This window comes from Camellia sinensis, chromosome 12 (assembly GCF_055761805.1).
Source record: "Camellia sinensis isolate YWXY chromosome 12, ASM5576180v1, whole genome shotgun sequence".
Taxonomy (NCBI): domain Eukaryota; kingdom Viridiplantae; phylum Streptophyta; class Magnoliopsida; order Ericales; family Theaceae; genus Camellia; species Camellia sinensis.
Window position 1 is genome coordinate 75,750,802 of NC_138972.1, and position 26,907 is coordinate 75,777,708.

General features: G+C 34.2%; 1 protein-coding gene across 3 annotated transcripts; it reads right to left on the reverse strand.

The window, feature by feature from the left end:
• Nucleotides 1–5,169: 5,169 nt before the first annotated feature.
• On the reverse strand, nucleotides 5,170–11,956 carry LOC114259972 (5-methyltetrahydropteroyltriglutamate--homocysteine methyltransferase). Of its 3 annotated transcripts, none has more exons than XM_028200006.2 (9): nucleotides 11,818–11,956; nucleotides 8,231–8,585; nucleotides 8,051–8,138; nucleotides 7,080–7,207; nucleotides 6,588–6,982; nucleotides 6,212–6,372; nucleotides 5,957–6,036; nucleotides 5,754–5,841; nucleotides 5,170–5,657 (listed from the first exon to the last, which is right to left on the reverse strand). In XM_028200006.2, the coding sequence occupies exons 2-9, from the start codon at nucleotides 8,578–8,580 to the stop codon at nucleotides 5,379–5,381; spliced, it is 1,569 nt and encodes a 522-aa protein (XP_028055807.1). In that variant the 5' UTR covers nucleotides 8,581–8,585; nucleotides 11,818–11,956; the 3' UTR covers nucleotides 5,170–5,378. The 3 variants fall into 3 exon arrangements, with proteins under 3 accessions (XP_028055807.1, XP_028055805.1, XP_082755107.1); XM_028200004.2 differs by having other exon boundaries at nucleotides 11,759–11,885; XM_082898981.1 differs by lacking the exon at nucleotides 11,818–11,956 and adding an exon at nucleotides 11,556–11,768.
• Nucleotides 11,957–26,907: the final 14,951 nt, after the last annotated feature.

Below are 26,907 nucleotides of genomic sequence, written 5' to 3' on the forward strand. Positions count from 1 at the left end.
TTGATTCTACTGCAACTAGACATATTGTGCAAAATAAAGACATGTTCGTGGATTTTACTGAAAAGAAGGTTGGTGAACATAGAATCTACATGGGCAACAACTCCTATAGTGATGTTTTGGGCATCGGCAATTGTCAATTCTCTATTGATAGAACTTCTATTGTGCTTCATGATGTGCTTTATGTACCCAACATTCTGCGAAATTTAATTTCAGTTCCAGTATTAACTCAAAAAGGTTTTGAGATTACTTTTAGGTTTAGCACAGTATTGATTAAGAAAGGAAGTGTATTAGTGAAAGGTGTAAGAATGAATGACATGTACTCTCTTCCTATTGATAATAAAATATGTATTTCTGATTATTTGCATATTTCTACTAGTAATAGTTCTTATTTGTGGCATTTAAGGTTAAGTCACATTAATAAAAATAAAATGTCTCGAATGTTTAAAAGTGGCTTATTGCCTAAAGTATGTTCTGATGATTTTGATATATGTGAACCATGTATCAAAGGCAAAATGACTAGCAAGCCATTTTTTAAACATTGGAAATCATCAGAATTATTTGAAATAATTCATTCGAACATTTGTGGACCTTTAAGAACTAAAACTCATCGAGGCATGGAATACTTTATTACTTTCACTGATGATTATTCAAGATATGGACATATCTACCTTCTTAAACACAAATAAAAAACAATTGAAAAGTTTAAGGAATATAAATTAAAGGTAGAAAAGCAACTTGGTCGGTCCATTAAACACTTGAATAATGATAGAGGTGACGAATATGAAGCTATGGAATCTTTCTGCAAGGAGAATGGCATAAAACATTTGTTTACAATGCCATATACACCACAACAAAATGGGGTCGAAGAAAGACGCAATCGTACTCTCATGGAAATGACAAGGTTTATGATGGCTCATACTAATCTTCCTATTCATTTTTTGGGGGAAGCCTTGTCCACCGCTGCGTACATATTAAATAGAGTCGAAACAAAAGCCAAACCTCTAACTCCTTATGAATGCTGGGATAGAACTAAACCTAATGTTCAAAATCTCAAAGTTTGGAGATGTAAGGCACATGTCCTTATTCCCAAACCTTTAAGGGATAAATTGGGAAGCAAAACTTGGGAATACAAGTTTATTGGTTATGTCGAAAATGGGAGTGGTTATCGTTTTTACTATCCCGAACGTGGATTGATAGAAAGTCGAGATGCTATTTTTCTTGAATTCACTGATCTTGTTACTCCTATTGAACAAATTGAATTGCTCTCTAACGTATCTCCGAATTCTTCTCTTCCTTATTTGTCACACAGTCCACATATTCTCCCCGAACCATCTACGGTTTTGAAAGATCATTATGTTTTTCAAGTTAAAAAACTTAATAATTTAGTAGATGATCCTACTAGTTATAATGAAGCAGTGAGTAGCAATGATGCTACACAATGGCTTGAGGTAATGAATGAAAAACTTGACTCGATCAAGAAAAATGATGTTTGGGAATTAACCGATCTCCCAAATGGAAGAAAAGTCATTGGTTGCAAATGGGTTCTTAGAAAGAAATTCAAAGTAGATAGAAGTTTCGAGAAATACAAGGCCAGGTTAGTAGCCAAGGGATTCACTCAACAACCTGGAATAGACTTCGTAGATATATATTCTCCTGTTGCAAAATTTGCCTCTATAAGGATTATAATGGCGGTAGTAGCCAGGATGGATTTGGAATTACATCAATTAGATGTTAAAATTGTTTTTCTCAATCGAGAATTAAAAGAGGAAATTTATATGATTCAACCTGATGGTTTCCAAAACCAAGGCAATGAGGATAAAGTCTACAAGTTGAAGAAATCTCTATATGGACTTAAACAATCTTCAAGACAATGGTACTTGAAATTCCACCAAGCCATTTTAGAAATGAGCTATGTTGTGAGTCCATTAGATCATTGTGTTTATATCTGGAAAAATGATGACAAGTTAGCAATATTGTCTTTATACGTGGATGACATATTGTTAGCAGGAAATTGTCTAGATATGATTATAAAAATCAAAATTTTCTTAGCATCTAGATTTGAAATGAAAGACATGGGTCTTGCAACCTATGTTCTAAGAATTAGAATTTCAAGAGATAGAAATTCAAAATTATTATATCTAGATCAAGAGAAATATCTAGACAAGGTGCTCAAAAGATTTAATATGGATAACTGTAATTCTTTAAGTACGCATGTTTGCAAGGGACAAAGTCTTAGTAAAAGTATGAGTACTCAAACTAAGTCTAACATTGAGGAAATGAGAAATGTCCCGTATGTCCAGGCAGTAGGCAGCCTAATGTATGCTATGACAAGCACAAGACCTGACATCTGTCATGCAGTCGGATTGGTAAGTCAGTTTCAATCCAATCCAGGTAAGGAACATTGGCAAGCAGTTAAAAGAATATTCAGATATTTAAAAGGCACTAAAAATTTGAAATTATGTTTTGGTTTGTGTGATTTAGACATAAAAGGATACACTGACGCGGATTTTGTAGGAGATATAGATGATAGAAAATCCACTAGTGGTCATGTGTTCTTGTTTGGTGGAACAACAGTTTCTTGGTTAAGTAAGAAACAGAGTTGTGTTGCAAAGTATACTATGGAAGCTGAATACATAGCTTGCAGCACAACCGTTAGTAATACGGTCTGGATAAAATGATTTGTTGACAGTTTACAATTAGGTATACCTGCCAGACCGATCAATATGTTTTGTGACAATCAGTCTGCCATCTCATTAATTAAAAGTGGAGCGAATAGCTCTAAGGGAAAACATATTGATGTAAGTTACCACTATATTCAGGACATAGTGGAGAGAGGTGAAATTAAAGTCAACTATATTTCCTCATAAGAGATAGTGGCCGACCTTATGATCAAAGGGTTGTCTCTGGAAAAATTTAGAGAACATATAGCTAATATGGGATTGAAAAATGCCTAGCTAGGTGATTTAGCTACTTCTATAAGAGCATAGTCGGATGACTTTGGGGACGCCTAGATAACCGATGTTTTGCGACTCTATCCTACATAAAAACATGTGTTTGCTCAGGTAACAAGATAGAGGAACTGCCAAGGTACGGATATCATAGTTAGCATGAGATGTAAAGTCCATAATATGCAAACGTGCTAACTAGATGATATTGTCTGCTTGATCAGCAAAAACTCATTGATAAGGTGTGTTAAGGAAAATTTTCAGGAATGGGTCTTAAAGGAAGTACTTAACAATAATTTTAGTGCAGGTCGACACATGAAAATGTGTACGGCTAAAGTCGTCAATGGTGATTGGGTATGGACTATGAACACATCACTGAAAATTGATGTCGTTCACTTATTATATAGTGAATTGAAGTCATCTGGAATGTGTTATCAATGGGAGAATGCATTCGTACAGGTACGGTCAGATTGGTGACAAAAACGTGCGCACTTGTGGCCAAGTCACAATCAGACGTCGATCTATGAGGTAATTTCATAAATGAAAGTTGACATAAGGCAAAATTTTGGTATCAAGGTAAACATGCTCAACTCAGGAATTTTCACATCATTATAATGTGATCAAGTGGGAGATGTTAGATTAAATGTGACCACATCATAATATGGTGTGCCTCTCCATACTTGATCATTTCCAATTAACATGTGTATATCTTCCTGTTAGAACGAATTAATCTGGTAAGTTGAATTTGAACTCAATGGATGCATTGTTTCCAAAGGTTGACTTTTAGCAAATGGGTACCATTGTGATTATAAATACATTGGCAAAATGATTTCTTTTTACACATATTCATAACCATCGCACATCTAGAATTTCAAGACCAAACTTAGTTTCCGGATTACTACGTCTTGTGTGATAAATACCCTCACGGGAGCACCGATCACTTAGCCATTGTAAAGATTCTCTTTCAAAAATAAGGTTAGTGGATATGCTGAACTCATATTTATCATGAAAAATGTTTAGTGACTCGAATAGTTTGAATGTGTAAAAACGATATCGTTTTACATTTAAAATGATATTATTTTGGATGTTTCGAGCCATTCAAGCCATAAATTTTCGAACTACTTAACATTATTGATTTATTATTGTTTCTCAATTTGCAAAAAAAATAGTGTTATATACATAAATAAAACTTACAAAATTTATCTTGCAAATTGTTGATACTTGCTTGTTTTGTTTTGTTTTGTTTTTTTTTTTTTTTTTTTTTTTTAATAATTACAAATTAGAACATTTGCTTTTGTCCTAAGAATGAGAAATTTGGTTCAAATCCCTGAACAGCTGATAAGATCCTAATTGTCATTGCATGCAAAATTTTGATGTGATTTTGTTATAAACGATAGTTATTTTTATATTTTAAATAAAAAATATTTTCAAATTTTTTTAAAAAAAATTATGAGCTTCAAATAAAATTTTGAATTGTGTATTTAATTATAAATTGTAAATTTTTAGATCAAATATCATATGTCACATCATTCATTTCAAACTCAATTCAAAACTCTTATCAAAACTTATGACCAAACAAATTTTTCACTCAAATCATAATTTCAAAACTCATAAATTCAAAATACACTCTATTCTCAAATTATAATTCTAAAACTCTACCAAATGGTACATGACTTTTTTTGACATTTTAACTATTTTAATAGGTTGCCAAACCCTCAACTTTAAATAGAACTTATATTAGTATTAATTCTAATTTTCCCTATATAGAATAGTAATTGGGGTCTTTTAGCAACAAGCTAAAGTCCCCGTTTGATATAACTGTTAAAACAAATTATAAATTATAACTTTAACCAGAAATTATTAATTTATTTAGTGTAACTGTTAAATTATAAATTCAAATTGTTAAATAGTATATGTTAAATAAGCTATGAAATTTTTTTTTAATTAACTTTTATGTTTTGTTATTCACTACTTGTTTACATTTTTCATAAAAAATAATAATAATAATAATAATCTATAATCTATTCGGGTCTTTTTCTATTTTAAAAAAAAAAATTAAAAAAATCTAAAAGTATAACCGTAAATTAACATATCTACAGCAGAAGCTAATAATCAGAAGTAAGAAATGAACAGCTTCTCAAAATCAACTTTTTTGAGTTAAAATAAATTGTTAGAATAAAAAGTTGAATAAAATAAGGCCTAGTTTGACATACTCTAAAAAAAATCAAAAAGTCACTATTTTATTTTTCACATCATCTTATTTAAGTCACATCACTTCAAACCCAATACATATTTCATAAAAAGTCAAAAACCACACTTATTTAGAACATCCCAAACAACCCTTAAGTTTAACCAAACAGTCCAAAATAACTTTTCTAAAACTAGAAGTATAAATTGGCTAAAAAAAAAACCAAACAAACATCCCCCAAAAAACTAATTTTTTGGCTTTTTAGTTTTTCCACACAAAAAAGCCGGCTTTTTTGCCAAAAAAGCAGTCTTTTTTGTCAAAAAAGTCAATTTTTTTGCCATAAAGCCACTAAAAAAGCCAAAAAGCCAAAAAGTTGATTTTTTACCAACCTCCCAAAATACTTTTTTATCAGCACCGGAGCCAATTCCAGCACCATACTTCATTCCCTCGCTGAAGAGGAGCTCCTCGTCAGAGTGAATGATCATCTGAATGATGTCGTGGACGCAGCACGTGTGGGTGTGGATCTACAGAAAAAAAATAAGCGTCAGCCAAAAAACACAACACAGAGGAAATGAAGAAAGTGTTCAAGGAACTGTGAATGAAAGGAGGGATGGCAGAACCTGGGTAGTGTCAGTGGCAGTGTCAGTGACACCGGCTTGTGGATCTTCCACTACTTCATCCTTGATGGCCTGATGGCTAGTTTCAAATCTGGGAACACGAAAACAAATCACGTTATTACACATTCTAATGTCAACCAATCAATAAAATAACTTTATTATTATTATTATTTTAATACGTGGGCTGGTCATTACGGAAGACCGACCTGTCGAGCAAGGGCATGGAGCCAGTAAGCTTTCCTTTCATTGCCTTTTGGCGGCTCACACCACCAAAGATGATTGGCCGCTTCACACAACGACATCCATAGGATTGCACCCACCCATTCGCAGATAAGGCAAAACCAGAGGATTAAAACCATATGGTTAGCAATATAGAATTGGTATATCATTAGAAAGCATAAAAACTAGAATAAAAGCTCATTTTACATATGCCAAAAAATAAAAAACAAAAATAATCATACCTCATCCTTGTGACCAGCCAATGCCTTTGCCAATGAATTGACTTCAACGACTTTTTGAGCAGCAAATGCCAACCATGATTTCAGCTCTTTGTCAAACGGAGTCTCATTAACTAAATCAACAGTGTGGTGAAGCCAGCAAGAGGTGGAGACAACAAGCTTGTCTGCATGAAAGAATTATAATTATCAGTACTACATACCCATAATATTTACCCAGAATTTTACTCAAACATCAATGTGGTTCAGATTCATTATTACATGGACCACACAATACACCAATTAAATCTCAAACACATTTATGCATTCATGGTAATTTTCTTGACTGTCTGCAGGCATTCAACATTATTTGCCATGCAATGAAATGGGTAGACAATGATACCTTTACCCACGATGCCCTCAAGAGTCTGCAGCAGGCTGAGAGGTGCAGCAAGATCATTGGCCCATATGTTTCTTCCATCAACCACTCCAGCAAAGAGGTATTTTTCTGACGGGAATCCACTTGTAATCAAATCAAGAGTTTGTGCTCCCCGAACCAGATCAAAACCAAAACCAGTGACACACTTGAGGCTGGTGAGGGTTTCAAATGCCTCAGCTGGAACATCAGCAAAGTAAGTCTCGACAATAACATTCAGGCCCGACAAAGCTGATTCTAGCCCAGAGTAGGCAGCAGTGAATGCTTGCAATTGGTGAGATTCAAGATCCTTCATCACAAGGGTGGGCTCATCAAACTGAATCCATGATGCACCAGCGGCCTTTAGCTCACCAACAACTTCCCTGCAGGAGATTTTCTCATTATAATAGCATATTGGAAGAGTCACAGAATTATGCAAAAACTTAATAACCATATTGATAAAGTAGTTCAATTCCTTACTTATAGATTGGAAGGATTTTGTCTAGAAGGGAGAGAAGAGAAAATGATTCCTCGACACCCTTTGCAGGTTTTGAGAGCAACAAGTAGGAGACAGGGCCAACAAGGACTGGAACGGTATCTACTCCAAGCTGCATGAAACAAGAGAGTAAACATGTGACAATTAGTAACAATTCAAAGGTTATATATTACTCATGTAGATTCCAATTAGAAAAAAAGACACAATGTTATATTTAGCAGATGCTAAAATTTAATGTGCTAATATATTAACGAAGACAATGAATGGATTTTGAAATTGTTGGGATGTCTTTGAGGCATTTAAGTTCTGTTGGGTTTATTACTCATTCGAAAATGTGAAACACCAAAAAATCTAATGAAAGAAATATTTTATTTGGAATTGAGAGGAGTATTCACAATTCAGCGAGAAGATTGTCAAACACCCTGTTGAGTTTCAGATGATAGTTTGGCAATGTATGGATAGGGATAGCAAAACAAAATCAAAATCTGATTTCCGGAACATTCCTGTTGATAGGTACATTGATTGTACCTCTAGGCATGAAAGATAGCAAGGTATAGATCAATGGAATGCAATAAGAAATTTAAAAAAGGAAAAAGAAAAGGGTATGGAATAATAGATGTGAAGCTCACAAAAATTAGTTTAGATACTGATACGAAATTCTCCTAAATATCCTTTGAATGATTGGAATATCATAGCTTATGTTTTTCTTTGTCTCATTTTTTTCCTTCTTTTTTGTTGGATGATCAAGTTGGATAAATGAGTGGATGAATAAACTCTTCAAACTTAATTAATATAAGCCAAGTCTAAGTCAAATATATGCAGGTCTTTTACAAACTTCTCTTTAACCTAATACCACTTTTCTTCACAACTCATTTCCAATTCAAGTTACCAAATGCTGAATTAATAATACCAAAAATGGACAATTATAGGATGGAAAGCATTCCGATAAGCATACCGCCTTAGCCTCCTTATATTCGTCAACAGCCTTGTGGGAAGCATATGAGAACTTGATCTCAGGTCCCAATTCAGGGACAATGAAACAGCTGGATCAACACATCAACAACAATTCATTAGCATAAAAGTCAAAATCACCGAAACAACATATTTTGGTAATCAACATTGATTCATTACTTACTAGTTGGTGTCGAACCACTTGGTCATCTCCATAGCAGGTACAGAGGCATTTCCTCTAGCCATGGAGAAGTAAGTGTCAAACCCAATCTCACCACTGGTCCAACCATATCTAGGGGGAACAGCGCCGAGCATCACGGTTGTATCAAGCACCTGATCATAATAAGAGAATGTGTTGCTAGGAATATACTTGATGCCAGCACTGGCCATCTGCTTCCAGATGGAAGACCTCAGATAGGCTGCGTCCTTTTTCAAATCCTCAGCACTTCTCTTCTTATCCCAGAAAGATTCCAATGCAAACTTGAGCCCTCCCTCGGGGCCCATGGGAGGACATCCACCGATGTGGGAGGCCATTTTTTCTGGTTCATCAAGATTCAACAAATCAAACAAGATTTTAATTGCCAGTATACAAATTGACCCAAATTCTAATGTATACATATAACACACGTGCATAAATGGTGGGGCTCCCAACACCCATCACGAACTCCCAATTCATTAATCTACACTCAATATACTAAGAAAAATGACTGATCCCACTAAGGAACAAATACAGACAAACAGAAAAAATTAGGTTATGTATTTCATGGGAAAGACTACTATACATATCTCCCAAAATAGTGCATACAATATGCACTCACACTTGTAATCATTGGATCTAAAAAATTTGAATCTGAGATGTTGATTTGGTTCATAAGCAACGTATGGGTTATAACTTATAACCAAACACTATTAGGTTGATAAACAAACACTATAGGTCATAACCAAATACCATCAGATTCATAACCCAATTTGATGATATAGATTATCTAATTTATATGCAAAATAACAGAAACAAAAAGGTGAAAAAAAAATATTGAAATCAATGCTATACGTCATGATCCAAGATCATCTTTTTTTCATTCGATATCACTTGTACAACAATATTAAATAGCTTCATTTATTTAAAAACTACTTAGCACATGAATCATGCAAATTTGCACCATCAACTTTACTAGCCTTTAGATCAAAGAAAAAATAGACATATTATGTGTTTCCAAGGCATAACCAAACTTGAGCAAACATGAAGTAAAAAAAGATTACTTTGATGTAAAAAAAGGTGTTCACATTAATCAAGGCTTAGCTATTGATAGACAATAATGAGACAGAAATAAAAGCACAAGTCAAGTGGAATCAAATAACTACAGACTAGATCTACAAATAAGAAATGTAGATCTAGAATAAAAAACAGAACAAGTGCACAGAGCACCTAATGCGGACAGTTTTTTTTCCTGAACCCATAATTCTCAGTAGCTACTTTATATCAGATCTATTACAAATACAAGATTCAAAACCAGATCTACATGTTTCAACATCATAACACACATGATCTATCACATATGTATCTATACATGGACATGTAAAACTAAAACAGGTGTGAAAAGCCCAAAAAACTAATCAAAAACTATAACCAAATGAAATGAAACAGACAAGCAAGGACACTGGTAGATCTAAAAGTGAAAATACAATTCTGGGTTGAAAAGATACATGCAAAAAAAAAGCTACAAACAATATGGGTATTGAAGATTGACTGAAAGAGAAAGAATTGGGAACTTGGATTGTAATACAGTAGAGCTCGGGATACTAATAGAACAATTGAGCGAGAAATGTGGGGGTGTGAGCGACGGAGAGTGCAGAGAGACTTGAGGGAGAGTGCTAACCTTTAGGAGGTAGAACCGGAAGAGAGAGAAATCTGCGACTGGTTCTTGGTGTGAGAGAGAGAGAGAGAGAGAGAGAGAGAGAGAGAGAGAGACATGAGGAGGGAGAGACAAGTTTGGGAAGTTATTTATAGACTAGAAGGCAGAGAAGTGGTGGGTGAGTGGGTGCTGGATATTGGAATTTCATTTTCCCATTGTGTTTGGTTTCTCGGAAAATGTTTGTCAGCTATGCGCCTTTAGTAGAAGTGTGAATTGGTTTATCTCTGCAATTTTGAGGGAAAATTATTTGGTAGTGTTAAGGTAAAGTAAGTTGGTTTTTATTGGTTAAAATAATGAGATTTATCAATATATATATATATATATATTTTTAGAGAGAAAATGGAGAAATTATTCAATGTCTTTGGGGTAATACTCTATTTCATTTACACATTAATAATTAAAAGTGGTAGATTTTATGATTTAGATTAATAACTACTCATTTAAAACACCACTTAAAGAATTGAATAATTTCTCGACAAAATAGTGTAGAGTAATGCTCTCATGCCCTGTTTTGATTAGTTGGAGTATTAGTGATTGGATTAACAATTTCATATGATTATGTGTAGGATTGTTAATATCTACCCTCTTCTAGTATTAAATATATTACAATCTTGTAGGATTAAAAATCCTACGTATTATTAAATCGAATCTCATTGGTGTAATTAAAAAATAAAAATAAAAATTTAATAAAATTAACAGTCTAATCTCATGTTATTATTTCGCAATCAAAGAGGCCACAAATCACTAAATAATTAAGTCAAAGAGATCCATGTGGTTCTACTTGGTTACTTGGTGGTTGAGGGTGTAAATTTGGTCTGGCCCATATTGAGCTGCGCAGGCTCTTATCAAAATTCGGGCTGGACCGACCCACATGCCAAAAAAACAGGCCTAAGGAGCATTCAGGTCTCGGGCAAGTAGCGGGCCTAGGCTCAGGCCTGACCATTTTTTTATTTTTTTAAGAAAAATGACTGATCCCACTAAGGAACAAATACAGACAAATAGAAAAAATTAGGTTATGTATTTCATGGGAAAGACTACTATACAAATCTCCCAAAATAGTGCATACCATATGCACTGACACTTGTAATCGTTGGATGTAAAAAAATTGAATCTGAGATGTTGATTTGGTTCATAAGCAACGTATGGGTTATAACTTATAACCAAACACTATTAGGTTGATAAACGAACACCATAGGTCATAACCAAATACCACCAGATTCATCACCCAATTTGATGATATAGATTATCCAATTTATACGCAAAATAACAGAAAAAAAAAATATATTGAAATCAATGCTATACGTCATGATCCAAGATCATTTTTTTCCATTCAATTTCACTTGTACAACAATATTAAATAGCTTCATTTATTTAAAAACTCCTTAGCACATGAATCATGCAAATTTGCAACATCAACTTTACTAGCCTTTAGATCAAAGAAAATATAGACATATTATGTGTTTCCAAAGCATGACCAAACTTGAGCAAACATGAAGTAAAAAAGCACAAGTCGAATGGAATCAAATAACTATAGACTAGATCTACAAATAAGAAATGTAGATCTAGAATAAAAAACAGAGCAAGTGCACAGAGTACCTAATGCAGACAGTTTTTTTTTCCTGAACCCATAATTCTGAGTAGCTACTTTATATCAGATCCGTTGCAAACACAAGATTCAAAACCAGATCTACATGTTCCAACATCATAACACACTTGATCTATCACATATGTATCTATACATGGATATGTAAAACTAAAACAGGTCTGAAAAGCACAAAAAACTGATCAAAAACTATTACCAAATGAAATGAAAAAGACAAGCAAGGACACTGGTAGATCTAAAAGTGAGAGGGCTAACCTTTAGCAGTTAGAACCGGCAGCGAGAGAAATCTGCGACTGGTTCTTGGTGAGTTAGAGAGAGAGAGACACGAGAAGAGAGAGACGAGTTTGGGAAGTTATTTAGAACAGGAAGGAAGGAAGTGGGGCCTATTTTGGGCCACCAAGGATTCTAGAGCGAAATTTTTTTAAAGTTTCCTTGAGTGTTACATTGTGTGGTTGAGATTTATTGGCAAGTCACATCAGAAAAATTGATGTGACTTGTCAGTAAATCTCAACCACACAATGTAGCACTGTAGGAAACTTTAGGAAAAAATCACTCTAGAGGATCCTTACTCATTTTGGGCGGCGGGGCTCGTTAGATTATAATCCACTTCCACCTTCACAAAAAAATAAAAAAACGGTTTATAAATTGTTTATAAGTATTTTTTTACTAAAAAAAATTAATTATAATCATTTTTTCAAAATAACCCGGTGGTGGATCTTGGAATTTCATTTTCCCGTTGTGTTTGGTTTCTCGGAAAATGTTCGTTAGCTACGCGCCATTAGTAGAAGCGTGGATTGGTTTTATCTCTGCAATTTTGAGGGAAAATTATTTGGTAGTGTTATGGTAAAGTAACTTGGTTTTTATTGGTTAAAATACTGAGATTTATCAATATATATATATATATATATATTTAAGAGATAAAATGAATATATATATTTGAGAGATAAAATGAAGAAATTATTCAATGTCTTTGGGGTTTATTTCATTTACACATTGATAATTAAAAGTGGTGGATTTCATGATTTAGATTAAGGAGTGATTTATGAAGTTGATTAAAAATTGATTTCTTAGTGTTTTTTTTTTTTTTTTTTTTTTTTTGGTCTTTTGTGTATAAAAAATGTCAAAGGTGATATTACTCAAAATGAGTTAAAAATTAAAAACTAACTTTTAACTGAGTTGCCAAATTAATCCTAATAACTACTCATTTAAAACAACACTTAAAGAATTGAATAATTTCTCGACAAAGTGGTTGTAGATTAATGCTCCAATGCGTTGTTTTGATTAGTTGGGGTATTAGTGATTGGATTAACAATCTCATATGATTATGTGTAGGGTTGTTAATATCTACTCCTTTCTGGTATTAAATACATTATAATTTTGTAGGATTAAGAGTTCTACGTATTACTAAATCGAATGTCGTTAGTGTGATTCAAAAATCAAAATATAAATTTGATAGAATTAATAGTCTAATCTCATGTTATTATTTTGAAATCAAGAAGGCCACAAATCACTAAATAATTAAGTAAAAGAGATCTATGTGGTTCTACTTGGCTACTTAATGATTGAGGATAGGGATGTAAATTTGGTCTCGTCCATATTGAGCCACGAAACTCTTACCAAAATTCGGGCTAAGCCAATCCACAAGCCACATAACCAAGCCCAGGGCCAAGCTTAGGCCCAAGAAGTATTCAGGTTGTAGGCAAGCTAGTGAGTCAAGCCAAAGGGCCTGGCCACTTTTTTTTTTTTTTTTTTTGAGTAGAATTCTTTTTTTTTTTTTTCATAAAAAATGATACCAGGCCTCGAGCTGAGCCACACAGACCAACCTCACGGGCCAGACCGAGCTCCAAAATACACAACCCAAGCCTAAGGTCTCGAGTTAGGCTCAGGCTTGATCAGGCTTAATCGGGCCAAGCCCATATAAAGATATCATACTGGGCTAGTTCATCTCTACAAGCAATCTCATAAGAGGGCCGAGCCGAGGCACGACGGTGTCGAGCCTGAGGAACCTATCAGAGAAACATGGAAGCTGTGAATGCATGCACATGGAGGATGTCACATCAGCTGGTCTTCTCCCCCTAGAATCACGGAAAGAGTTGATCAAGGGAATGTGATCTGTTACAAGCACGGTTACAATGAGTATATACACCCCTTGTCAACTACTAGATGGTCCCCTACTTTGAGTAATGTTAAAAGAAACTTGGCAGCACCAAAGCTCCATGAAACCATCTTGGGCAACAAATAAGGAGTTCTATATGTAACAACCCAGATTTTTAATTATTTTGTAAAATTTATACTAATATTATTTAATCACAGTTAGGAAAATATATAATTTATTTTGTATTATTATTAAAATTTATACTAATATTATTTAATCAAAGTTAAGAAAATATATAATTTATTTTGTATTATTATGTATAATTTTATAAAATAATATAAAAAACTTTGAGGGTCAAAGCATAAATAAGTCACTAATTTCTAAGGGATAAGATTAAAACCTACGGATGATGATGGCAACTCTATATATAGAGGGGTATGTGGCATGGCCACGTGTCACTAAGCTTGGTGGGCAAGCATTTCCCCTTGTATAAAAGGAGATGATTCAGTTGGGTGGAAAAACAAAAAAGGGAAAGGAAAAGTAAGAAAAATGAGAGAAAAGAGAGGAAGAAAAGAGAAAAAAATAAAATAATGGAAGTTAAAAAGGTCTTTAATGGTAAAAAAAAAAATAGTGAGGTATTAAAGGTAAGGTGGGTTATATTATAACTTGAGCCACCAAAATGTATTTTACATATGTTTTAACTTACCATATTTATTTTATGCAAGTTATGTTTTATAAATTATTATAAACTATATTATTATTTCAGTTACGTGGATTTATTTCTGAACCTTATTTGTTAAAAAGAAACCCATGGATATGTTTGTTTTATATTTTAAGAATATTTGACTATGATCTTATATACAATTATGTTCTGTAAGTACCACCACGGGAGTCCCACGCCTTAGTGAACTTAAATAACCATTGGCCCTCTGATTAGTCACTTTGTGACCCTCTGTCTGTCATGGATCCATTGACCATCTGAATTTCTGGTGTGGAGCAAAGTGATGTACGGAACTAAGTGCTACACTATGGTGGGAGCCATCTCTAGAATTTGTACGAGCCACCTGTTGAGTCCATACATCTATTCTGTTCCGTTCTGTACCGTGGTTATGATTATTTTGTTTATATGATTTTCCGTATTATATGTTAAATAATCTCTGTATTATATATTTTATATTTTAATATCAAGCTTTGTTTAGCCCAATAATTATCCATGGTGAATTTTATGCCCTTACGCTCTTAGTATAATATTTCTCGCTCTACCATGTGCTTATAGTTGTTTACTACTTTTAGGTGACATGTCAGGGCCAGTATATGGGGTAGGCACAAAGCACTTGTAGATATAATTCAGCTCTGACAATTTAATTAAATAGAAATTTTAATGATTATTTTGGTACCCTCACTTAAATATTATTTCCGCTCGCATTTATTTGTTTGTTTAAAAATTGGCCGAAGATAACTTCAGTTACCGGCCATCACGACACTTAACCTTTGGGTACGGGAAGTGGGTCATGACAAATGGTAAGTATCGTGATGGCCAGTAACTGGGGTTACCTCCGGCCAATTCTTAAATAAATAAATAAACGCGAGCGGAAATAATATTCAAGTGAGGGTACCAAAATAATCATTAGAGTTTCTATTTAATTTAAATTGTCAGAGTTGAACTATCTCTACAAAATGCTTCGTGCCTACCCCATGCGCTGGCCCTGACATATCACTTGAAAGTGGTAAACAATTATAAGCACATAACAGAGTGAGACATATTATACTAAGAGTATAAGGGCATAAAATTCACCATGGATAATTATTGGCTAAACAAAGCTTGATATTAAAATGCAGAATATATAATACAGAGATCAAATACGAAAAATCATATACATAATCATAACCATGGTACAGAACGGAACAGAACAGATGTATGGACTCAAGAGATGGCTCATACGAACTCTAGAGGTGGCTCCCACTATAGTGTAGCACTTAGTTCCGTATAGCACTTTGCTCTACACCAGAAGTCATAACCACGGTACAGAACCGAAAAAATGTATGGACTCAAGAGGTGGCTCCCACCATAGTGTAACACTTAGTTCCGTACAGCACTTTGCTCCACACTAAAAATTCATAGGGTCAATTGATCCATGACAGACAGAGGATCACAAAGTGATTAATCAGATGGCCAATGATTATTTAAGTTCTCCAAGACGTGGGACTCCCGTGGTGTACTTATAAAATATAATTGTATATAAGGTCATAGTCAAATATTCTTAAAATTTAAAACAAACATATCCATTGGTTTCCTTTTAACAAATAGGATTCAGAAATAAATTCACGTAACTGAAATAATAATATAATTTATAATAATTTATAAAACATAACTTGTAAAAAATAAAAATGATAAGTCAAAATATAAGTAAAATATATTTTGATAACTTAAAATATAATATAACTCACATTAATTTTAATACTTCACTCTTTCTTTCCAGTATGAAATACTTTCTTAACTTCCATTATTTTTCCATCATTTTTTTTCCTTTCTTTCTTTTCCTCTATTTCTTTCTTGCTCCTTTCCTTTGTTTCACACGGCTCCTCCTTTTAAGTTTAATGCTTGTTCTCCAAGGTTTAGGTGACACGTTACTCCTATATCCCAACCATTATTACACGCTAGATTTGACATTATTCTTCCAAATGATAAGTTTCAATAGTTACTTAATTATATTTAATTATATTTAAGTCCAAATCTTTAACTAATTATATTATTTTATAAAATTATATAAAATAATACAAAATAAATTATATATTTTTTTAACTATAATTAAATAATATTAGTATAAATTTTATTGAATAATTAAAAATCTAGATTGTTACAATCTCCTTCCTTTTAAAATTTTGTCCTCGAGATTTGTCATATGTGTAAACTATCCGCTGCGCACTCTGATAAATATATATTAGATGATTAATCTGATAAAAAATATTAAAAATTTTTTTTTACCAAAAACATTTCACTGTCTAGTTGTCAAAAATTATTTTAAGCCAAAATGAAAAACAATCGACGACATTAAAACTTATTATTAGTTTTGTAATAAAATAAAATAAAATAGGAACATAATTAAACAAGCGACTGAAAATAAAATGACAGAACCACATGTAATAGTTGAACGAATTTAAGATGCGCTTCCATTTTTTTTATCCGTGAACTTTCTACTGATGGAAAAAAGTTTCAAAATTAACATCTTTATAATTTGAACTCACTTTTAAAAAGTCGAAATAATTTTTTTTTTAATATTGAATTGAAAATTGTATATAATTAATTATATTATAATTTTGGTAGGTGCTTGAGCCCGACATCCTTTGATTCTTTTCCCCTCTTTTACTATAACAAATATAAATTATATTTATTATCCTTTACAAATTATGCACAAAAAAAAATTACTATATATATATATATATAATCATATAAAATTATAATATAATTAAATCGACGAACAAAATATAATATTTAGGTACTAATTACCCGCTATCTCACTTCTCAAATGTGCGTGTATCCTATGCTACAATGATGATTTTTTATTTTTTTATAAACCATTGCTCTGATACCATTTGTCACGACCCGCTCCCCGTACCCAAGGGTTAAGTATCGTGATGACCAGTAATTGAAGTTACCTCCGGCCAATTCTTAAACAAGCAAATAAACACGAGCGGAAATAATATTCAAGTGAGGGTACCAAAATAATCATTGGAGTTTCTATTTAATTTAAATTATCAAAACTGAACTATCTCTACAAAGTGATTCGTGCCTACCCCACCCGCTGGCCCTGACATATCACTTGAAAGCGGTAAGCAACTATAAGCACATGGCAGGGTGAGACATATTATACTGAGAGTATAAGGGCATAAAATTCACCATGAATAATTATTGGCTAAACAGAGTTTAATATTAAAATGCAGAATATATAATACAGAGATCAAATACGGAAATCATATACATAATCATAACCAGGGTACAAAACGGAACAAAACAGATGTATGGACTCAAGTGATGGTTCATACGAACTCTAGAGGTGGCTCCCACCATAGTATAGCACTTTACTCCACACCAAAAGTAATAACCAGGGTACAGAATCAGACAAATGGATGAACTCAAGAGGTGGCTCGTACGAACTCTAGAGGTGGCTCCCACCATAGTGTAGCACTTAGCTCCATACAGCACTTTGCTCCACACCAGAAGTTCAGAGGGTCAATGGATCCATGACAGACAGAGGGTCACAAAGTGACTAATCAGAGGACCAATAGTTATTTAAGTCCCCCAAGACGTGGGACTCCCGTGGTGTACTTACAAAACATAATTGTATATAAGGTCATAGTCAAATATTCTTAAAATATAAAACAAATATATCAATGGGTTTCCTTTTAACAAATAGGGTTCAGAAAATAATCCACGTAACTAAAATAATAATATAATTTATAATAATTTATAAAACATAACTTCAATAAAATAAATATGGTAAGTCAAAATATAAGTAAAATATATTTTAATAACTCATAATATAATATAACTCACCTTAATTTTAATATCTCACTCTTTCTTCCTATAACCAAAAAAGTTCTCAGCTTTCATTATTTTTTCTTCCTTTTTCTTCTTTTCTTTCTTTCTTTCTTTCTTTCTTTCTTTCTTTCTTGCTCCTTTCCTTTGTTTCACAGCAGCTCCTCCTTTTATACTAAAAGTTTAATGCTTGTTCTCCAAGGTTTAGGTGACACGTTACTCCTATATCCCAACCATTATTACACGCTAGATTTGAGATTATCCTTCCAACAGATAAGTTTGAATAGCTACTTAATTATATTTAAGTCCATTGTAATAATTTAAAATTTTAATTATTTTATAAAATTTATACTAATATTATTTAATTACAGTTAAAAAAATATAATTTATTTTATATTATTATTAAAATTTATACTAATATTATTTAATTACAATTAAAAAATATATAATTTATTTTGTATTATTATATATAGTTTTATAAAATAATATAAAAAATTTTAGAGGTTAAATCATAAATAGGTCACTAATTTCTAAGGAATAAAATTAAAACCTACGGATGATTATGACAACTATATATAGAGAGAGGTAGGTGGCATGGCCACGTGTTACTAAGCATGGTGGGCAAGCATTTTCCCTAATGTAAAAGGAGGTGATTCAGCTGGGTGGAAAAACAAAAAAGGAAAAGGAAAAGTAAGAGAATTGAGAGAAAAAAAAGGGAAGAAAAGAGAGAAAAAAAAATAATAATGAAAGTTGAAAGGATCTTTGGTGGTAGAAAGAAAGAGTGATATATTAAAGTTAAGATGAGTTATATTATACCTTGAGTTATCAAAATATATTTTACTTATATTTTAATTTATCATAATCTATTTTATATAAGTTATATTTTATAAATTATATTGAATTATATTAATATTTCAGTTATATGAATTTATTTTTGAACCTTATTTGTTAAAAAGAAACCCATGGATATGTTTGTTTTATATTTTAAAAATATTTGACTGTGACCTTATATACAATTATGTTTTGTAAGTACCACCACGGGAGTCCTATACATTAGGGGACTTAAATATCCATTGACCCTCTGAATTTTTGGTGCGGAGCAAAGTGCTGTACGGAGTTAATTGCTACACTATGGTGGGAGCCACCTCTTGAGTCCATACATTTGTCTGGTTCTGTACTGTGGTTATGACTTCTGGTGTGGAGCAAAGTGCTATACGGAACTAAGTGCTACACTATGGTGGGAGCCACCTCTAGAGTTCGTATGAGTCATCTCTTGAGTCCATACATCTGTTCTGTTCCGTTCTGTACCGTGGTTATGATTATGTATATGATTTCCGTATTTGATCTCTGTATTATATATTCTGCATTTTAATACCAAGTTTTGTTTAGGTAATAATTATCCATGGTGAATTTTATGCCCTTATACTCTTAGTATAATATTTCTCACTCTGTCATATGTTTATAGTTGTTTACCACTTTCAAGTGATATGTGAGGGCCAGCGCGTGGGGTAGGCACGAAGCACTTTGTAGAGATAGTCCAGTTCTGACAATTTAATTAAATAGAAGCTCCAATGATTATTTTGGTACTCTCAGTTAAATATTATTTTCGCTTGCGTTTATTGATTTGTTTAAGAATTGTCCGGAGATAACCCTAGTTACTGGCCATCACGATGCTTAACCCTTGAGTTACCAAAATGTATTTTACTTATGTTTTGACCTACCATATTTATTTTATACAAGTTATGTTTTATAAATTATTATAAACTATATTAATATTTCAGTTACGTGACTTATTTTCTGAACCCTATTTGTTAAAAGGAAACCCATGGATACAATTATGTTTTGTAAGTATCACCACGGGTGCCCCATGTCTTGGGGAACTTAAATAACCATTGGCCCTCTGATTAGTCACTTTGTGACCCTTTGTCTATCATGGATCCATTGACCCTTTGAATTTCTGGTATGGAGCAAAGTGTTGTATGGAGCTAAGTGCTACACTATGGTAGGAGCCACCTCTAGAGTTCGTACGAGCCACCTCTTGAGTCCATACATTTGTTCGGTTCTGTACCATGGTTTTATTTCAGGTGTGGAGCAAAGTGCTGTACTGAGCTAAGTGCTACACTATGGTGGGAGCCACCTCTAGAGTTTGTACGAGCCACCTATTGAGTCCATACATTTGTTCTATTTCGTTCTGTACCGTGGTCGTGATTATGTATATGATTTTCGCATTATATGTTAAATGATCTCTATTATATATTCTGCATTTTAATATCAAGTTTTGTTTAGCCAATAATTATCCATGGTGAATTTTATGCCCTTATACTCTTAGTATAATATTTCTTACTCTGCCATATGCTTATAGTTGTTTACCACTTTCAGGTGATATGTCTGGGCCAGCGCGTGGGGTAGGCACGAAGCACTTTGTAGAGATAGTCCAATTCTGACAATTTAATTAAATAGAAGTTTCAATAATTATTTTGGTACCCTCATTTAAATATTATTTCCGCTCGCGTTTATTTATTTGTTTAAGAATTGGCTGGAGGTAACCCTAGTTACTGGCCATCACGATACTTAATCCTTGGATACGGGGAGCGGGTCGTGACAAATGGTATCAGAGCAATGGTTTATAAATAAATAAATAAATCATCATTGGAGCATAGAACACATGCACATTTAAGAAGTGAGATAGCGGGTAATTAGTACTTAAATATTATATTTTATTCGTCAATTTAATTATATTATAATTTTATACGATTATATATATATAATTTTTTTTTTGGTGCATAATTTGTGAAGGATAATAAATATAATTTATATTTGTTATAGCAAAAGAAGGAAAAAAAAAAACGAAGGGTGTTAGGCTCAAGCACCCACCAAAATTATAATAGAATTAAATACATATAATTTTCAGTTCAGTATTAAAAAAAAAATTATTTCGATGTTTTTTTAAAAGTGGGTTCAAATTATAAAGATACTAATTTTGAAACTATTTCCCATCAATGAACAGTTCACCTCAATTTTTTTTTTCCAACTCTTACATATGATTATGTTGTTGTGTTATCATTTTATTTATTTTTTATTTATTTTTATCGTAAACAAAACGAGTGAAAAGTTTTTAAAGTCACCAATTATTTTTCATTTCGGCCCAAATCAATTTTTGACAACTAAACACTGAGTTGTTTTTGGTAAAGTTTTTTTGAGGTAATATTTTCTATCGGATTAATCATCTAACATATATTTATCAGAGTACGTAGCGGATAGTTTACACATATGACAAATTTCGAGGACGAAATTGTCACGACCCCAAACCGCCCTTAGTAGGATGGTGCCGTGATGGCCAGTAATCCGAGATTACCGAAGGCCAACTTTCAAAATTCACACACAATCAGAGTATAAATATATGGGGCTCACAAGTGTGGAAGCAATATATATACAAATCTAGTTAGTCCATAAGAGCTGTGCATAAGTCAAATGGAATGGCATACAACTTTACGTAGCTTTACAACTTGAATACAAATAAAATGAAATACAAAAATACATATTACATCTTGGTAAAAGGCTTCTCGAGCCGACATGTTCAAAATACATAAGCTTTAAGATTGCCGACATCCTCACTGCCGACATAACATGCATACAACACACACATCTCGGCGTAGCCGACTTCTTGCTTGTTACCTACATATATACATAGGGAGAGTGAGCTTGGATACTCAGTGAATGGTATAAGTAATAAAGGTTTTAATGAATGATACTCGAAGTCTTTGCAAAACATACATATCATATCTTGTACAAAACGTGGGATGAATCTAGTTCATCAATTTGATCTTACAAAACTTACTTACTTACTTACTTACTTTGGATGTTAATAGCATCTACATAATACAAGGGATGACATTCCGGACTTACAAGACCCATGCGGTAAACCGTCAGTGGCAAAACAAGACAAAACCAGGGAGATATCTCAAACAATGGTGCAGTTGCATTATAGTCCCCTCGCACTAAGGACTTTCAAAACAAGATGTGCAGTTGCATTATAGTCCCCTGGCACTAAGGACTTTCAAAACAAGATGTGCAGTTGTATTATAGTCCCCTGGTACTAAGGACTTTCAAAACAAGATGTGCAGTTGCATTATAGTCCTCTGGCAGTAAGGACTTTCCGAGAATGTCATCAAAACAAAACTTACTTGATACATAAAAATAGGGGTAATCATTCATTCTTGATCAAATGCTTTTATCAAAACGAAACAAGGCTTTATCAAATCTTTATAACATAATTTTATTAAAAATACCACTCACATAGTTCTTCGAACGTCGGGATCAAGGCAAGTGTTCAAGTCCTACAAACACATGGCAAAGTCTACTGAATACACTTCACAAAACAAGTCTTACATGCATACAAATGATCTCGGAAAACATGTTGGAAGTCAAAACACTGTTTTACATGTCAGGAAGACATGCTGGGTACCAACCAGGTCTTTGCCGAGGTCCCAAACCTCCTGGCCGAGGTGTGGTTACCGAGGCTTCAGCGTGCGGCTGCACGCCGAGGTGCGCACAAGACAAACTAAAGGTGTAAGTGATCATGCAATGTAGGCCAAGGTGAGATATGATGCTTGGCCTAAGTGTGAGGTCTAGGTAAGAGTAATCTCGACGACTACACTTAGGGAAGTGAGGTCTGGAGATCTGGGTTTCCACCCGTGAAGAACAGGAAGAACATGAACATGAAGATCATGAAGAATATGAATGCTAAAATCATAACTTCTTTATTACAAAATTTGGGATTTCATGCTATGAGTTCGAAAACATGGACCTGGGTACCCATACTTGAAAATCATATGAAAACAAACACAAAAACATAGATCTTGGCATGAGCTTTCGGATCAAAACATGACTTTTCTTGAAGAACACATGAATACTATTTTCTCTTTCTAAAACCGAACTTCAAAGCAATGCATGGCTTACAAATCATATTCAATCATGCAATGCAATAACATGAACATAAGGAACGACATGAGCAAATCAAGAATCTAACCTTAGAACACGGATCTAACGGTTCGATCTCTAGGGATCAAGCTTGGAATCCACTCTCCCTCAAGAACTCCTTTTCCTCTCCTAGAGCTTCTCTCTCTTCTTCAAAACAAGGATATAACAAATGATAGGTTTCTCTCTCTGCCGGCTGATTTAACACTCAGCTCGGACACGTGGCAACGGCTGGTTGGCTCTCCTAAAAAAGGTGATAAATTGACAAGACAAGTGTAAGACAAAGTGTATCTAACAAGCTACCCGGCAAGGCACTCCGGCAAGTGATGACATCGGCTAAGGACAAAGTTTCGGTAACTAAGGTGACAATGACCTCGGCTAGGAAGGACAATACTTGACTAAGCTGTGCCACACCTTGGCCTAGATGTACCACACCTCGGTCTAGGTCATACCACTCCAGGACCAGATCACTTAGGTGCAAAGGTAACATCTCGGCCTAGATAATACACATCTCGGCCTTGGTGATGAACACCTCGGCCTAGATAATGACATCTCGGCCAATATGTCAGGGCGAAGGTGGAGGTCAAACAAAGTGGTTCCGAGATAAATTCTAGACTGAAGACGACCTCGGCTTGGAATGATCTAGGCTTAACATACTTTGGCTTGAGATACCAAGGAAGGAACAAAGCATGCAAGCAACACTTAAGCAAACAAGACAAGATTCATGAATGCAAACTTAACAAGACGAAGTTATGTAAATGAACATGAACATGACCATGACATCAATATGGGTTGTTACAGCAACTTAACATGGCAAAACATACAAATGCATGCAAACATGACTAGGACATTAATGTGGGTTGTTAGAGAAATTTTAAAAGGAGGGAACTTGTCACGACCCGCTTCCTGTACCTAAGAGTTAAGCATCGTGATGGCCAGTAACTGGGGTTACCTCCGCCCAATTCTTAAACAAATAAATAAACGCGAGCGGAAATAATATTTAAATGAGGGTACCAAAATAATCATTGGAGCTTCTATTTAATTAAATTGTTAGAACTGGACTATCTCTATAAAGTGCTTCGTGCCTTCCCCACGTGCTGGCCCTCACATATCACCTGAAAGTGGTAAACAACTATAAGCATATGGCAGAGTAAGAAATATTATACTAAGGGTATAAGGGCATAAAATTCACCATGGATAATTATTGGCTAAACAAAGCTTGATATTAAAATGCAGAATATATAGTACAGAGATCAAATACGGAAATCATATACATACTCATAACCACGGTACAGAATGGAACAGAACAGATGTATGGACTCAAGAGATGGCTCATACGAACTCTAAAGGTGGCTCCCACCATAGTGTAACACTTAGTTCCGTATAGCACTTTGCTCCACACCAGAAGTCATAACCACGGTATAGAACCGGAAAAATGTACGGACTTAAGAGGTGGCTCGTACGAATTCTAGAGGTGGCTCCCACCATAGTGTAGCCCTTAGTTCCGTACAGCACTTTGCTCCACACCAGAAATTCAAAGGGTCAATGGATATTTAAGTCTCCCAATGCATGGGACTCCCGTGGTGGTACTTGCAAAACATAATTGCATATAAGGTTATAGTCAAATATTCTTAAAATATAAAACAAACATATCCATGGGTTTCCTTTTAACAAATAGAGTTCAGAAATAAATCCACGTAACTGAAATATTAATATAACTCAATATAATTTATAAAACATAACTTATATAAAATAGATTATGATAAGTTAAAACATAAGTAAAATACATTTTGGTAACTCAAGGTATAATATAACTCACCTTAACTTTAATACCTCACTCTTTCTTTCCACCACCAAAGATCCTTTCAACTTCCATTATTTTTTTTTTCTCTCTTTTTTTCCTCTCTTTTCTCTCATTTCTCTTACTTTTCCTTTCCCTTTTTTGTTTTTCCACCCAGCTGAATCACCTCCATTTATACCAGGGGAAATACTTGCCCACCAAGCTTAGTGACACGTACAAGATTTTGGCCAAGGTACTATCCAATAGGTTGAAACAGGTGCTGCCTAGGATCATAAGTGAAACTCAATCAACATTTTTTAGGGGCAGAAACATTTTAGATGGCATACTTATTGCTAATGAGATAGTAGATGGATGAAAGAAGGCTAGAGGAAGTGGAGTTGTGCTTAAACTGGATTTCCATAAAGCCTATGATTCGGTCAATTGGGAATTCTTGTTTTCTATGTTATTTAAATTTGGTTTTGGTCCTAAGTGGGTTAGTTGGATAAAGGAATGTGTTGCTTTTGTGAGAACTTCAGTGTTGGTTAATGGGTCTCCAACTCCTGAATTTTGTCCTAAAAGGGGACTTCGTCAAGGAGACCCACTGTCACCTTTCCTGTTCATCATTGTGGCTGAAGCACTTAATATCTTGCTGGGTAGAGTTAAAAATTTGGGCCTGATTAGAGGGGCGTCTGTTGGGCCTAGTGGTCTTCGGATTACTCATCTTGTATTTGTGGATGATACCATTTTGTTCTGTGAAGCTGATTGGGGGGAAATAGTTATTATAAAATGAATTCTCAGGTGCTTTGAAGTCTTGTCAGGACTTAGAATTAATTTTAATAAAAGTGTGGCATGTGGGGTGGGGATTCCAGATGAGCTAGGTTAAGATTTTGCAAGTAGGTTGAATTATAAATTTCAGAAATTGCCTATCAAATACTTGGGGCTGCCATTAGGGGCCAGCCCAAGAAGTAGTAGAACTTGGCGGCCAATGATTGATAAGTGTAAACAAAGACTTGCTTCTTGGAAGAGAAGATATCTATCATTTGCAGGTCGGCTGACCTTGATTAAGACTATTCTTGCCAGCTTACCTATTTTTTATCTCTCAATCTTTAAGATGCCTGAGAAGGTAGCAAAAAAGATGGAAAGTATTCAGTCTACTTTTCTTTGGGGTGGCTCAGATCTGAGGAGGAAAGTGCACTTGGTGAAATGGGAGGATGTTTCTAAAAGTAAAAACATAGGAGGGTTGGGTGTTAAGAGAACTAGAATTATGAATGTATGCCTTTTAATGAAGTGGTGGTGGAGGTTTGGTATTGAAGAGAACTCTCTCTGGAAGGATGTTATATGTGGTAAGTACAGGGAGTCAGGGTGGGCATGGTTTCCTTCTACTGAGAGGGCTAGCAGCTTCTCCAAGATTTGGGCAGACATTATTTACACTGTGGCTTCTAGGGCAGATCTTATGCAATTTTTTAGGAGCAATGCTGTGGTCAAGATTAAGGATGGTAGAAGAATTAGATTTTGGTCTGATAGTTGGGCAGAGGGTATTTGTCTTAGAGATGAGTTTCCTAGACTATATTCTCTATCAGTTGATAAACAAGGGTCTGTATTCATGTTTCACAGCAATAGAGATGTATATGGGAATTGGGTGTTTAATTTTAGAAGGCCCCTCTTTGCTTGGGAGGAAGAAGAATTGAGTAGATTGCTAGTGCATCTAAGTAGCCCCTCTTTGCTCAGAGCTAATGTTGCTGACTGTCTGACTTGGAATGCTAATACATCTGGTTGCTTCAGTGTATCATCTGTCTATCAGTGGTTCGAATTGGGCTTTGGGTCTAATAGTTTGATCTCTAGGTTTTTGTGGAAGGCCCCTGCTCCACCAAGAGTACAATTCTTTGGTTGGTTAGTTTGAAGGGGAATAATCAAATCTGCTAGTTATTTGCGCAGGATTATTCCCCTTCAAAGCAG